Source organism: Brachypodium distachyon, chromosome 3 (assembly GCF_000005505.3).
Source record: "Brachypodium distachyon strain Bd21 chromosome 3, Brachypodium_distachyon_v3.0, whole genome shotgun sequence".
NCBI lineage: Eukaryota > Viridiplantae > Streptophyta > Magnoliopsida > Poales > Poaceae > Brachypodium > Brachypodium distachyon.
The window spans coordinates 13,866,727-13,881,881 of record NC_016133.3 but is presented as its reverse complement, the minus strand read 5'-3'; the positions used below and the strand labels follow the sequence as shown (position 1 = coordinate 13,881,881).

General features: G+C 47.1%; 2 protein-coding genes across 4 annotated transcripts; both read right to left on the bottom strand.

The window, feature by feature from the left end:
* Window positions 1-3,845: 3,845 nt before the first annotated feature.
* LOC104583553 (ethylene-responsive transcription factor RAP2-3) lies at window positions 3,846-7,069 on the bottom strand. 2 transcript variants are annotated; one of them, XR_002965493.1, is made up of 2 exons: window positions 5,938-7,069; window positions 3,846-4,854 (listed from the first exon to the last, which is right to left on the bottom strand). XR_002965493.1 is itself a non-coding variant. In XM_024462216.1 (1 exon), the coding sequence occupies exon 1, from the start codon at window positions 6,757-6,759 to the stop codon at window positions 6,055-6,057; it is 705 nt and encodes a 234-aa protein (XP_024317984.1). In that variant the 5' UTR covers window positions 6,760-7,069; the 3' UTR covers window positions 5,669-6,054. The 2 variants fall into 2 exon arrangements, 1 of the variants encoding a protein (XP_024317984.1); XM_024462216.1 differs by lacking the exon at window positions 3,846-4,854 and having other exon boundaries at window positions 5,669-7,069.
* A 182-nt stretch (window positions 7,070-7,251) lies between these two features.
* On the bottom strand, window positions 7,252-12,846 carry LOC100831857 (transcription factor HBP-1b(c38)). 2 transcript variants are annotated; one of them, XM_024462214.1, is made up of 6 exons: window positions 12,702-12,846; window positions 11,612-11,690; window positions 8,835-9,183; window positions 8,629-8,694; window positions 8,376-8,535; window positions 7,252-8,256 (listed from the first exon to the last, which is right to left on the bottom strand). In XM_024462214.1, exons 2-6 carry the CDS (start codon window positions 11,662-11,664, stop codon window positions 7,514-7,516), a joined length of 1,371 nt encoding a protein of 456 aa, XP_024317982.1. In that variant the 5' UTR covers window positions 11,665-11,690; window positions 12,702-12,846; the 3' UTR covers window positions 7,252-7,513. The 2 variants fall into 2 exon arrangements, with proteins under 2 accessions (XP_024317982.1, XP_024317983.1); XM_024462215.1 differs by lacking the exons at window positions 11,612-11,690; window positions 12,702-12,846 and adding an exon at window positions 9,325-9,566 and having other exon boundaries at window positions 7,514-8,256.
* Between the last annotated feature and the right edge of the window lie 2,309 nt (window positions 12,847-15,155).

The window sequence follows — 15,155 nt, the reverse complement described above, 5'->3', positions numbered from 1 at the left end:
TCTCTATATTATCATATATTTTTCCTATATCTGTGCTTCACAACCCAAAGACGCTAAGATGAGTCTCCTTCCATCTCTGTTATGACCAGATTTGTTGCGAACATAGGCACAATGGGTGCTGAAACCTTCTGTAACATGAGAATGTCGCAAATCAATTACATAATCATGTATGATTGTTAATCCCAGGCTTCGCTCGGAGCTAATGATTGTTAATGTCCCCCCTGCTTCCCGCCACTCCTAGGTCCTTAACCACCAGGTATCATCTTTCAGTTAGTTGCAATAATTAAAACAGGCGAGATTAGACAAAACCTAATAATTTGAGGGCCTTTCTGCAAAATTATACTTCGTGGCCTCAAGTGACCAGAGAATTGTGCAACGTCCGATTGATTACAACGAAAAATTTAGGGGGTTAAATAATACCAGTACCGTTAGTTAAATAGACAGACACACCATTGACTTGACCTGGCATAATTAAATTGATAGACAGCTAGCATACAGTAGTGCATAGAGATTAGCAGTTGTTTGACATTTGTTGAGACCTCACAGTGCTCACTTGAATAGGGTCCAATATTTTTTGCAGGTTGTCATATTTGTTTTAAAACAGAGAGAAAACAATAAAGGCTATACAAGCAACAAACCCCATGATGGAAATGACGGGACTGATAGGTGAGTGGAAATTCACAGAAATTTTGGATGATTTTTAACAGGAAACAGTATATATGATGTGTCTATAAAATTACCATATATGCCACTAGAAAGGGGCTTAAATGTTCATTTTGCAAACTAATCTTTCCAAAAACTTACCCGAAAAAACATATGAAATGAGAACTTAGTTCCACTATTTCAATTGTTCAGAGTACTTGGACAGAGGCATGTCGATGTGGTTTGTCAAATATAGCTAGTTTTTCCTCCCCCCAAATTATGTTTAAGTTACACAAGGACATAAGGAAATCAAGATACCAAAATAATTTCAAAAGACATTTTTCTTTTTGCAATGAAAACGCATAGTTTCAGTGCAGAAACTAGAGAATATACATTTTCCGTACCAACTTTACATTGGTAGATTAAATTGGATTACTCAATCCGATTTACATGCCTTGTATCTGCTAATTCGACATCACAGTTTATCCCCCCAAAAAAAAACATCATCACAAGCACAACAACAGAAGGCACAAGACGGTGGGAAATTAAATATCAAAGTGGTGTGCAGACAGTGTACGTCACTAGGGAAACTGGGTCATCACTAAAATAATGCTACTTGAGGTACTTTTCTGTCCTTTAGGAAGCAGTTTAGCAAGTTCCAGCATACAAATATGAACTCAAAGGCCCAAATGCAGTGCATCTAATGGTTGTTGGAGTCATTGAACTGACAAAAACACAAATTCAGTTTAACGGGTCAAATGTAGAATGTAAGTACTTAACTGGTCCAGAGAGCATATTTGTCATCGGAAGAAACTACATATTTGTTTGAAACAATTGTAAATATTTCCTGTCTGCAGGTAGCTGCTGCCGCATTGGACCACACACCTCGTTCAACCGAACTAAGTAGTACTCCCTCCATTTCCAGATTATACCGCATAATGGTACTTTTCAATTCATTCCGACGTCCCTTTTCTGGACACAGGATGTGACTAAGTCTTTAGCCGTTACAACTTAGAAAAGACACCGGCAAAATGCCAATTTTTTTTTGGCAATTACTAATAACTAACTTGATGTGGATAGGAATTTAGAACATACTGGCTTGGAAGTTGAGAGTCCAACTCCCTCTATCTTAATATAACATGGACATTGGGAGGGAAATGATTTCTAAAAACGATCTCAGCTGTCAATACTAACTTATGGTATCATGTGATGTCTAAAGTCTAAGCCGGCCTATTGTGATTTTCCACCAACCAAACATGCATGAGATTAGACTTCTCTCTTAACCCAAGCTATGTTTGGTTCTCCACCAAGAATTGGTTCTCTAGCTATGCATGTAGCATTTCCTAAGCTTCGACCAAACTTTGCTCTAAGTTCATCCAAGTTCATTGCCTACTCCATAATTTCATGTTAATGTTATAGCAAGCAATTGAAATGCAAACTTTACTCTGTTTTCTATCGTTTTAGACACCGCACGATCTCACATACACATGATTGACTTGGCCATACCGTTTTCCCTAAATAGTGCGGAAGAACTATTTATGAAAAATATGTTAACACATTCCATTCTAGCCACAAAAGGTCAAAAATAGATTGCAGCCGTTGGTGATAATCCAAAGGACAAAAATAGTGACTGAAGCATAAGAAAATTTCAGGCACCTGTTTGTTAAGCCACACTTGTTAACATTCATAAGCAGCAAGCCAACCCCAACAAACACAAGAGCATTTCCACGTTTGCAATTGTTAAGCCACCACGTCAGGTAAAGTCCATGTCGCTCAGGAAGTCTTCAACCAGCTACCACCCTGCCGGCGGTAACTTGATCCCGAGATCATCAAGCTGCACCACTGGGATGATGTTGTCCAAAACAAGGTTGAACCCCGGCTGTTCCAGGAAGTCGTTGAGAACCACTGGCTGTTCCAGGAAATCGCTGAGTGCTGGCTGTTCTGGGAAGTCGTTGAGGAGTGCCAGCAGCGGGTCATCACTGGTGTAATCATAGCTTATGGAGGGGAGGAGGGTGCCACTGTCATTAGCAGCGGTAGCCAGAGGTTGCTTGAAGTTGGTTTGTGCCGCCACGCGGTGCATCTTGATGGCCTTCGTGCCGTAGCCTCTGGCAGCCTCCTCAGCGGTACCAAAGCAATCGGGCCACAGCGGATTCAGCAGATGCTGGCGATCACCATGGAACTCCATCGAGGACTCTGGACTCGCCGGCTCCCTTGTTCTGGCCTGAACTTTGGAGTTCACCTGCCCCATCATCCACGGCTGCACCAGGTGTTCGGAGCAGAGCTCCCCTTCATCGCAGACAATGCCCGTCTCTTTGTCAGACATCACGATGGCGTCCTTGTCCCCACAGTAGACGTGCTGGAGCAGGGCCTCCTCGGCATTGGCAATGCCGGCAGCTGGCCACGGGTTGATTGACCTTGAAGTTGGTTTTGGCCCCCGCCCGATGCAGCTGGACGGCCGCCGCGTCGTATGCTCTGTCGGGCTCTTCACCGCCGAAGGTCTCTTCGCAAGACGACCCTGTGGAGTGGCAGGACCGCAGGAGCAGCGTGGCGTCGCGGTCGTTGGCAATGGCGGCAGCCGCTGGTTGCTCGAAGTTGGTCACGGCCCTCGTACGCTCTGGCGGCGTCCTCGGCTGCGCCGAAGGTGCCGAGCCAGAGCCGAGCTCCACGGCGCCGGTCCCATATCTGCGCCGTGTACTTGCCGCTCGGAGCCCGGTGCACGCCGCGGAACCCCCGCCGGGCGTCCGACGGCCCTGCCGCCTTCCTCTTCCCCACAGACGCCTCTCCGTGCTCCACCGCCATGACGCCCGAGCTCGAGCCTTCTGCTTCACACTCGCAGGGGAGAATCACTAGCAAACCACGTGAGCGGGGCCCATCCCCATGGTTTCGGTGGCGATCTCTCTCGCCGGCGGCAGCGCAAACCCTCCTCGTCGGCGGTTTACTTCGAAGCGAAGCAGCACGTCGCCTAGTAGTGGCGGCCCGGCCCACATAACATATTGCGCCCGTGCTCTTCCGCTTCTGTAATTGTGTAGAAGTTCATTTTATTTATTTCCCTAAAAAAAATTCATTTTATTTCTTTTTTTGCTCCTAAAAGAAGTACGGAGTACACCTTTTGCAACTTTTCTAAACCAATACGTCCTTTTCTAATTGAATTTATTGACGTAATAAGTTTCCGAGATAGCTATTCTGATAGTTAGTTTATTATTTTTAGAAATTTACTATTGAAATTACAATATTTTCAAAAGTAGAACAGTTTCAAACGATCAAAGGCTTATTCGGAACATAGGAATTAAAAAGACACAAATAGGAGAGAAAAAGGGAGTACTTTTTGACATGGCATTTTGATTCCTAAATAAATTGTAAAGACATGAATAAGTCCGCAGTACAATACTTTCTGTTCAATACAAGAAAAACTCAAAAATTTCTTTAGAGTTTGGTGCCTATCATAGTTGTCATGAAATATACACACAAGAAGCACCAAGCGATGACGACGAAGTGCAAGTAGCGAGTCCCAAGAAATAATGTGTATCTCACTCTTCAGATTACGGAGATGTCTAAGAATGAATTACAGGGAGCACTGGATCTCGGGAGCTAAACGAGGTTTCCATCCAAGAACGGGGTATGATCATGTGAGACAAGAAACTTAATACATTTCGTAGGATTTCATTTTATAGGAGTTTCTCCTAATATTGTAAGAGACATTGCAGAGTTTGTTTCCCTTTGATTTGCAGTTTTTTTCTCGTGTTCCTGTTACAAATGCCATGGCGGATGAATGAAGCGCTCATACTTGTGCCCACATATTTGTAGCTGGTGAAGGAAGCTCTCCAATTAATCTTGCATATATAGAATGTTAATTGCCCATCATATCCATAATGAACTGATGAAATATCACATGAGCTTCATTGGAAGAATCAGCAAGCTCCAAGCTCAGGAAAGCAAATTCTGGTTGTAATTCTTGTACACATGCATCATCAGGTCATAATAAAGCCATATTGGCACCTTTGGAATGAAAGAAATAGAAGAATTTTTCAGCAAAAAGAGATCAACCCTTCAATGCTTTTGCAGCTGATCATCGCTGATTATGTTGCAGTTTTTGTTTAGTGTTCAGTCGCACCGTGGTGGCTGATTTCGGTATTTCCTTTTTTCTCTCCTTGGTGTTCAGGGTGCTGTAACTGCTGTACTCTGTGATCTTCTCTAACTGAAAAGGCAGAACTCCTGCCATTCCCGTCAAAAAAAAAGCCATATCAACAATAAAAAAGGGAAACCTAGTCATGCATCAACTGAGGATATCCCCACATATTATAGGCCTTCCCCACTTTATAGAGAGGCTCCCCCAAAATTGATTATATGCGAAATGATAATAATATCGCTCCGGTTAAGATAATATAAGAACACCATGAGCATGTAGAAAGAAAAAACTAATATAACTAAAACATGAATAGTGAACTCTCAGTCCTTTTGCCCACCCACTCTCATCTAGGCTTCTTTAATTACTTTCTCTTGATGTGCATCAACTTTCTTATCCAAAAAAACTAGATCGATTTATACAGCATGTACTTGGCCATGCTCCACTTGAACAGCTCAAGTCAACAGCACAAACCATGCATGCAGCACTAATATATATCTCAGCTGCTCAAAATAATTATAATATAATACTGGCTCTTAACCATATTAAGTGACTTTTTATTACATGTATCTAGACGCTTTTTAGGCATAGATACATCCATATTTGGACAAATTTGAGTCACTTAATATGGGACGGAGGGAGTACTTATTTGGCATTACAAGGCCAAAAGTTGGACCTCTGCATCTTGAATTGCTTGTCTCCAGTAATATGTATATATAGCATACCCAATTTTGCTATGTTCTAATTTGTTGTCCCAAGAAACAAAACCAAAAAGGGCATGCCCAAATCTCCTACCTGGATTCTAGAGTTGATAATAGTAACCCGAACAATTTGGTGAGCCCAATATTAAATTTCCTTTCTAGAATTTCATAATTACACGAAAAGTTTAGTGAGATCCATATGTAGGCCCAATATTAAATCTCATTTCTAGAGATGATAACGCTACAAAACATAATTTGGCGAGAGAGCCATATACAGGAGCACACTTTTGCCTCAAGTTCTTACATGATAAAGCCAGCACTAAAGCTGAATGAATTATTCAGCAGGTCTATCTGGTAACGGTGCTATGTTCATGTTTCAATGTAACCACCAGAAGTCAAAAGGAGATTAGCCGTTCGATGACAATCTAAAGAACAAAAGCAGTGACTGAAACATAAGAAGATCTCAGGCACCTGTTTGCTAAGCCAGACTTGTTAAGCTTCAGAAGCAGTCAGCCGGCTCCAACACAGTTGTTAAGTATAAGCCACGATTTATACAGCATGTGCTTGGCCATGCTCCACTTGAATAGCTCAGGTGAAGTCCATGTCGTTCAGGAAGTCCTCAGAAAGAAGGTCGGATGCAGGCTGTTCCGGGAAGTTGTTGATGAACGCCGGCTGTTCCAAGAGGTTGTTGAGGAATGCCGGCTGTTCCAGGAAGTTGTTCAGGAACACCGACTGTCCCAGGAAGTCGTTGAGGAGCGCCGGCTGTTCTGAGAAGCCGGTGAGGAGCGCCAGCAGCGGATCATCACTGGAGTTGTCGTAGCTTACGGAGGGGAGGGGAGTGTTATCTGGCCGGGCATGGAGCTGCTGGCCGTCGCCGTCATTAGCAGCCGTAGCCACGGGTTGCTTGAACTCGGCTTCGGCCGTCACACCATCATCCAGCTTGACGGCCTCCTCCGCGGTACCCAAGGAGTCAGGCCGCACCGGAATCAGCTGCCGCCGCCGGTGATCACCGTGGAACTCCATCCAGGCCTCCATGACTTTGGATCCCACCTGCCCCGTCACCGGCGCCTGCATCGTCAGCTGCTGAGAGCAGACATCCTCCCCTTCATCGCCGACGACGTCAGTCTCTTCGCCAGGCATCTCTCCGTTGTCGTCGTCGGCATCAGCAATGGCAGCCACGGCCACGGGTTGCTCGAAGTTGGTAACGGCCTTCGGCCCGCGCAGCCTGACGGCGGCCGCGTCGTACGCTCTGGCGGCCTCCTCGGCGGTGTCGAAGGAGCCAAGCCACGCCATGCGCCCCGTACTTGCCGCTCCGGGTCCGCCGCACGCCGCGGAACTTGGTCGAGCGGTCCGACGCCCCAGCCGCCTTTCTCTCCCTCTTCCTCTTCGTCCCGGCACGGACCACGGCCGCCTCCTCCTCGTGCTCCGCCGCCATCACGCCCGAGCTCGCGCCTCCTCGCTGCTGGTGCTGGACGCTCCCCACTCCCAGCGGACCGGAGGTAGCGCTTGGTATTTTGGGTTTCATGGTTTCGGCGGCGATCCCTATCGTCCTGTGTTACTGGTAGGCGGCGGCGCCGCGGCGGCGAAACCCTCCTGCTCCGGCTCCTCCGAATTTGGGGATTTAAGGGACGTTACGCTAGGAATGGCGGCCCAGCCCACGTAACACACCGCCCACGCCCACGCAGCAGCGCTAGGCCCAATAGAACTTGATCAGTTTCTGCGAGAAACCACCTCTCAGAAAGAAAAAAAAGTTTCTACTTGTACCAGAAACCGAGAGTGTTTTGCTCGAGTGCAAAATGGCAGCAAACATAATTACCCCAAGGCTAGATTGATAATTACAAGCACAACAACGCTACTGTAGGTAATCACAACAAGGCTAGATTGATAATTACCCCAAAGCAACCAACCCAGTGTATATTCACACGTGTCTCGGATCCTTCCTTCCTCTGATACTACGAATGCAGAGCTGAACCGAAATCCACTTCGTCTTCCATCTCCACGGCGACGTACGAGCCGTTTGCGGGAGCAGAGCAGAGCTTAATGACAACTAGGCCGGCTCGCGCGGCCGCTTGACCCAGAGCTCGCTGAGCGATCGGAGGCGGTGGAAGTACTCCCCGAGCGCGAGGAGCCCCCTCGCCGCCTGCGTCGGCGTGAGGATCCGGTACATGTTCCGCAGCGTCTGCTGCCGGAGGTGGTCCGCCTGCTCCACGAACCCCGCCAGCTCCTCCAGCCTCCCCATGGCGCCCCCCATCTCGCCGCCATCGCCGCCGCCGTAGCCGGAATCGAAGCTTACTTCCTGCTGAGTCTCCGCCGTGGCCGCCATTGCCGGCGCCAGGAGCGACTCGGCGAGGGCCTGCCGGAGCGTGACGAGGCCGTGGAAGAGCGCGTCCTCGGCCTGCCTCGACGTCCGCCGCAGCCGCGCCACCTCTTCCGCCTGCGCCTCCGTCAGCGCCGGCGCCAGCGCCGGCGAATGGTCGGCGTCGTGGAGCTCCGTCTGGAGGTGCGGGGAGAGGACGGCGAGGAGGTCGGAGGGGCGGAAGCCGGAGATCCAGAGGAAGAAGCGCTCGGCCGGGGACCTCCAGGCGCCGGACATGACGAAGAAGACGTCGCGCCTCGCCGCCGCCGACTTGGCCTCGAACAGCCGGTCGTAGTGCGCCAGCGCGGCCTCCGCGAGCAGCCGGAGCCGGGTCGGGTCCGGCTGCAGCAGCTGCAGCGCCGCCCGGAGCTCCGCCGTCTGCCGCCCTTGCTCCTCCACCCACCGCGCGTACTCGATCTCGAACGCCGCCACGCCTGCCACGGCAACAACACCGTCGTATCAGGAATCCCAACGCCTCGGCGCAATTCGGCCATTGCCGACCTGCACAAGATGCTCGGACGCAGAATTTGCCAACTGAAGATGGTGCGATCACCTGGATTGAAGGATGGTGGCAGTGGCAGACGACCAACAGGGCTGCTGGTGCTGGTGCCGGCGCGGCCGAAGCAGAGGACGTGCTGTTGCCTGGCCATGGCGAGCTCCTGCTCCATGCGCGCCAGCTTCATCCGGCTCGTCTCCAGGTTCTGGATGTAGGCCTGCTCACATCACCATCGTCGGCTCAATCAATCCAGTAATTCACCATGGCCGGGAATCGATCAAGAAGAAGAAGAATTGGCACAGTAGAGTACCTTCTTGCGCAGGCGACTCTTGCGGGCGGCCTCTCTGTTCTGCGCGAGCCTCCGGGTCTTCCGGATCTAGCAGCAGCACACGGAAGGAGAATCGAATCAATCAATCAAAATCAGCTGGTTACGCAATGAATTTCGCAGCAAATTAATCGCTGGTTGCTCGCCAAGGTACAGGCTGTGGCAGGGAAGAACTGGAATGAATCGCGTACCTTGTCTCTGGGCCTGGCGGGGTCGTGGTCGGAGCTGTCCGGCGACTCTGGCAGCGGGAGCGCGAGGGCATGGTGGTCTTCTTCTTCTTCTTGTTCTTGTTGTTCCAGCGGCTGCGAAGGGGGCTCGAACTTGGGGTCGGTCAAGTCCATGGCGCGCACCGCTGCGGCCGCGGCCTCGTGGACGCCTGGCGGCCCAGAGAGCGGCGAGGGCATGTACCCGGCCCAGGCGCCGTGGAGCGGGTGGTGTTGGTGGCGGCGCTCGTAGATGGCCCCCATGGAGGACGACGACTCCGCCACCGTGGGCATGTACCTGCCGCCGCCGGGAGCTCCTCCTCCTCCTCCTCCTCCTCTGCTCGTGGCCAAAGGAACCAAGGAAATTCAGCACCAGGGAAGGGATGGAGCGAGAAGGCAAAGCAGAACGGCTGACGAAGGAAGAGGGAAGAAGACGGTAGTTGGTTGGTTTGGTCTTAGCAGCGAGTGCGACAACAACCTTGATGACGATGGCGACGATGAGCTGCCAAGGGAAGGAAGGAAGAATGGGATGCCAGCTGAGCTCGCCACACACTCTCTTTCTCCAATCCAATCCTTCCACACTCTCACTCTCTCGACGTGTTGTCTGCACGCACGGCACGATCCGCTTTGCTTGCTTGCTTGCTAGCTACAACCTCTAGCTAGCTTAGCTAAGCTAATCTAAGCTTAGCTGTGTTGTGTTGGATTTGGACCGAACCCAGCTTCTTGCACGACAAACAGAGCTCCCCGCCTTGCGGACAAAAAAAAACACGAGCGCAAGCCCGGCCCGGGCACCAACCAGTAGGCCTGGCCACTGCAGCTTCGGTTTGACGGTGGGGGGCCACCTGTCGGTCACGGGTTGGTTCAGCGGGCGAGAGCCATGAGTGCCGGTCCCCACGGACCGACCGGGCCCAGGGGCCAGCGGGCAACGAGCCGACGTCAGCGGCTTGAACTGGACGGCCGGCCGGCCATGCACTGACTGCAACGTGCGTGCTGACGGGCTCTGATAATTTACTCCAGCTCTTAACTAACTAATCTCTCGCTTGACTTTAGCGATGGGGGTCGGCGGTGGCGGCGTCACCGCTGCCGTCACGCCGCATCAGCAGCGCCATTAGCGGTAATCTTACGACTCCGTACGTAGCTTCACTGAAGAGCGTACACATATAATGATCTTTCAAAAATGTTAACACACATTACTTCTAGCCACGCAACAAGGCAACGTTTGTTATATTTCGAACCTTGTAAACTACTTAGTACCTTTTATGTTCCTAAATATATAAGATGTTCTAACTTCCTCGTTTAAGTTTGGGGCAGCCTTGGTCGCGGTCGTGTCTTTCTAGAATAAACCGTTTGATTTTTCTTCGTCCCTAAATATAAGATGTTCTACCTCTATCGTAATTTGAGAATTTTCAAGTTTTGATCGAGTTTGCGGAAAATGTATCAATACCTAGAATGTTAAATAAGTATATGATAAGATATATATCACGACTGATTTAATAAAACTAATTTAGAGTTATAGATGCTGGAAAGCTTTTTTCTATAGATTTGGTTAAATTTTTGGAAGTTTCACTTAAGACATAGCTAGACTATTTTACGTCTAGGAACGGAGAGAAATCAAACATCTTCTGAAAAGTTGTGACCCGCCATGAACATATGTACCTACACCGACAAAGGCCGGGGTCCTTGTTGGCGAGTTAGCTAACCAGTTGGCAGTGATGATGTGTGCGGCTTCCATCACTTGGAAAGTTTTGGAATTTCACTAGCTGGGTGGATACCGCCTAGCCTAGCATACCCACCAAGGAATCAGGATCTCCTGTCCAACCAAACCACCGCCATGCTGTTCAGCCAAAATAATCTCCACGGCTTAAGAAATTTTTAAGTGCCCTGCTCAGCTTATTTTTCATTTCTCAGAAAATACATTCTGATTTATCAGGCTTCAGCTCTAGGCCTCGGGATCTGATGCTTAACTTTATGATCATGTCATGGGATCTCGCGTCCTCCGCCGGTGCATTTTAGGCGGCATGCATATGTGCCATTCCGGAACATTTATATTCATGAGAATGACGGAGAAGTATTCTGTTTCCGTGTTGTTATGGCTTTCCTTTTACGCCCTTGTCTGTTTGACTAAAACGATCCGATGAAGATTTTTCGTGTTTTCAAAAGAAGAGGGGAGAAAACTTGATGTAAATATGTGTCAAAATTGGGCGCCTTGATTTTTCACCCGTGTTTAACTAGAGAATCTCTCTTCGTTTAATTTATTTCTTGTTTGTTCAACGTAGTTTTTCAAATTTTTCCTAGTTTTTGCTTATCCTGTTCAATTCTCGCAAAAGAAAAAAATGTTTTTGTGTTAAGCTACACCACTAGATTTGATAGGCTGGTCGAATCTACTAAGAATTCTGCACAAGAAAGAGAAATCTCTCTTTGTGCCATCCCATGTACTCATGATGCTGTACCACTTGAAATTTAAGGAGATTCCAAAAGCAAAGCAGAGCACAAACCCCAGAACTTTGGACCTGACCTCACTTTGGAATAGCATAGTGGCTTGCCAGTGTGCAACAGCCCACTGCCCACTTGCTATTCCTATGCTAAACCCCAAAGTTTAGTCGATTGTAACCTGTAACACTTCATGGCTAAGCTTCCACTCTGTTTTGGCGCCTCTAATATATATTCACACCTCTGTTTGCTCCTTTTTCTTTTATTTACCTTTGTACTAGAACCATCCAGTACAGTTCAGATGGAACATCTATGGATTGTTAGGAGATGCTCACCTGTGTTTGTGGAAGCTGAAACGGTCTTCAAGGTATCCAGGGTAAAGCTCCATAGCTTATATATACTTCAGTTGACCGCCTAAACTCAAATAGTAAAATGAGAAAGGATTTGATGAGTCACCTGAATATTTACATAATCCTTTTTTGGCTTAATAAAAAAGCTCGACCTGCAGGGACAGGCAAGGGGATTTTTTGGCTTAAGTACTGGGAAGAAATCTTCCGGCTTTCATCTGGAAGAAAACTTCACGGGTCCTAAAGCACAACATCTGCTTGCGTAGTATCTATCGCAGATTATTCAAAATTCCTGATTTGTTTTAGTAAATTGGTTCAGTTTTCCATAAACCTCAATCACGTAAAATTGCACGCCACCTAGCCTAAAACTTCAGTGTTAAAACTGTGCATTTTTTTTGTATAACTTAACTGCAATTCTTTAGCTTATAGTATATGAGTAGAAGAGGATGGTTGGGTACTTTGGTGTTAGCATCTATAGAAAGATGACTAAGATCTAAGAAGATTTCAAACTTACAAATAGACCATCCCTGTTTCTTTATAGGGTGTTATTGTATGAAAGCATACAGTCTTGTAGTATGATCTTAAGCTGAACACAGATCTGTTGGTTTCCTCTTTTTGAAGGAAAAAAAGTATATAATCTTTTCCCCTCATCTTTGTATGGACAATATGACATAAGAGAAGAAAGTAGTCGATGCGTCAGCTGCGACCAATCAACTAACGGTGTGTGGCGATGCAAGAACACGATGGAAGATATGCTCTTATAATATTACCCTAGAGGAAGATATGCTCCTGAAAGGAGGTTTACATGTTTGATCACTCGCCATGAACACTTTATCCTGTCCACACAGACTTCTATACATAATTGTCAATTGTGTTATGGATCACCTTCCTAATTTTCTCCATGAATACCTCACATATACATATCATTAACTATGTGCTGTTGTCTAAAAGACATATCTGACTAATACTATTTTACATCACTCTACATGTAAGTTATGTAACTAGTAATGAATAAATGCAGAAGTTGAATGAATCAAAGAAGAAGAGAATTGAGTAAGCTATTAGTAACTATTTGTACCTTGGTGTAAGGATGAAACCCAATAAGGAGGGGGCAGAAATACGAAACTGAGCAATGAAACAGCAAGAAATGGATCAGGAGGTTTCCATATCTATATATGTGTGCTATGGCTTGAGGACCAAAGGACACCACTTGCATTGCATGCCCAAATGAAGCCCATGTACAAGGTTATATACAAGGAGGCACCTGCGTTCAGAAAGGAAGCGCCAATTTGCAGGGCTGCTTTTGCTAACAAATGTTATCACCAGGACCTCATGCTAGCTTAGGATGCACTAATCATTCTTTTTAGTAGATTAATCAGGTGCATTTGTGCAAAGATATGGGTAAATATACATACATCATCACCTTGGTTGTGTGCACATCAGAATGGAAAAACCGGGAGGCTCTTCTGTTAGCTGGGTGGTCCACCCATTTGTGCGGCTAGACTTGCTACATATTGTATTAAAAAATCGGTTAAATTTCCTGCAAATTAATATATCAATTGACATATATAAAATATTATAGCTTTATTATAATTATACGGTGGTAATTTTGAAGAAATCTTTGCATTAAGTAACTTGGTGTGTGACTACGCAAGAACACCAGCTTAACTAAGATCCGTGTTTTGTCAAGCAAAACTATAGCACCCGTAATCTTCAAGTTTCCATCTTTTTCATTCCTCGTCCCTGTTGTCTATTGTCCCACTTAGTTAGGCCCTGTTCGGATCTGCCCTTCCCGGCCGGGTTCAACGGGAACGATCGGTTTTTAGTTCAACTTTTCCCCCAATCCACTCTGATACCTTTGGGGAATGCTGCAACCGAACGGGGACTTAATGGTTTAATCTTTCATTAAGTAACATGGCGAGTCTTGTTTGTGAAGTCTAATAGTACGGTTAGAAACTTGGGTTCAACTTTCTATACAGAGTAAATTTCAAAAAACCACAGGTTTTGGTGTTGGATTTCACGGGGGCACAAGTTTTGTGCTTTGCAACAGAAAACCACAAGTTATGAGCCTAATTGTTTCAGAAAACCCAAATGACTCGGTTTTGTCAATTTGACAGCAAATCCGACAGGGGCGGCTCACAACTCAGACGCCACGTCAGACGAACTCTTTTTTCCCCAGCCCCTCATCCAAGTCTATATTTGCACCCAACAACAAATAACATTTTTCCAAAAAAAACAACATATGGCATTAAAAAAACGGAAAATTACCTGGCTGCCTCGGTGCCTCCGAACCCGCGCGCGGCCGCGCCTCAACCGCCGCCGCCGCTCCCCGCTAGACGCCGCTGCCGCCGCCGCTCCCTGCGGGGCACCGTTCTTCTGCAGGCCGCCGTCCTGCTGCACGCCGCCGCCGCCGCCGCCGCTCTGCTGCCCTGCCCTCGCCGCCGCTCTGCTGCTCTGCCGCCGCCGCTCTGCCCTCGCCGACCACCGCCGCGGCTCCGCCCTCACCTTCGCTCTACTTCGGGGTCCAGGGTTCGCTGGACAGGGAGATCAGGTGGCGGCAGTGGTCAGCCGAAGTCGGTGAAGATGAAGGTGGCTCCTAGAGTCGGTGAAGACAAGGATGGACAAAGGTGGTAGAAGGGGATAGGGAGAAGGTCGTGAATACAGAGGAAGAAGGGGAGCTATGTGAATAAAGAAAGCGTCTGAGCTGTGGGCCGTCCCTGTCGGATTCGCTGTCAAATTGATAAAACAGGGTCATTTGGATTTTCTGAAACAATTAGGCTCATAACTTGTGGCCCATTGAAATTCTAGCTCCAAAACCTGTGGTTTCTTGAAATTTACTCTTCTATATATGTGACAAATATTCAAGGTTATAATTTAGACCTGATATAATCAATGGTTTAGATAATTTTGCCTATATGGACGAACGATATCTTACTTTCCATTATATATATATATATATATATAATAGAATAGATTACATGATCACCAAGCAATCAGGGGTTTAAAAAAAGGTAACGGAAGACTCACGTGTACCAGAAAGATGGTAACTTTGAGGTGTAAAGTAGTAGGGGAAAAACCAAGAAAAGTAACTACCGGCAAGTGGCAATTGATAAGTACTTTGGTAGGTAAAGTGTATCATTATCTGAGGTTAAGTATGTAGTTCTATGTACACACGCTGTTTAGGCAGATAGGTCCCAAATTTGTCCTTGAAACGCATCATTATCGCCTTATCGGAGGGATTACAGAGAGTAATTTTGAAAACTTCTGATTGTGAATGAACATCACATCAGCTTTGCCTGATCTCAGATAAGGATTAGGGACAAAGGTCTATATAATTAAGCACACAAGACTCAGAAAAAACTTGAATTACTCTTAACATAGTATTACGAAGCGCCTGTGGTGACTTCGTCAATCTCAAGATAATCTACCGGCGGTCCAATCTCTCAAAGGTGCTCATAGGGATCAGGTGTGCGTGCGTGGTTTATAGGGGTGAGTGTACGTGTGTGTGTGAGTGATTGCATCTGTATTGTGT

Bases quoted from the DNA above. Each gene is read 5' to 3' on its own strand.
- LOC104583553 (XM_024462216.1), bottom strand. From the start codon at position 6,759: ATGGCGTGGCTTGGCTCCTTCGACACCGCCGAGGAGGCCGCCAGAGCG.
- LOC100831857 (XM_024462214.1), bottom strand. From the start codon at position 11,664: ATGGAGCTTTACCCTGGATACCTTGAAGACCGTTTCAGCTTCCACAAA. The intron at 9,184-11,611 runs GTGAGCATCTCC...GGCCACGAGCAG, and splicing joins TTCAGCTTCCACAAACACAG to AGGAGGAGGAGGAGGAGGAG. The intron at 8,536-8,628 runs GTACTCTACTGT...TGATGTGAGCAG, and splicing joins AGAGTCGCCTGCGCAAGAAG to GCCTACATCCAGAACCTGGA.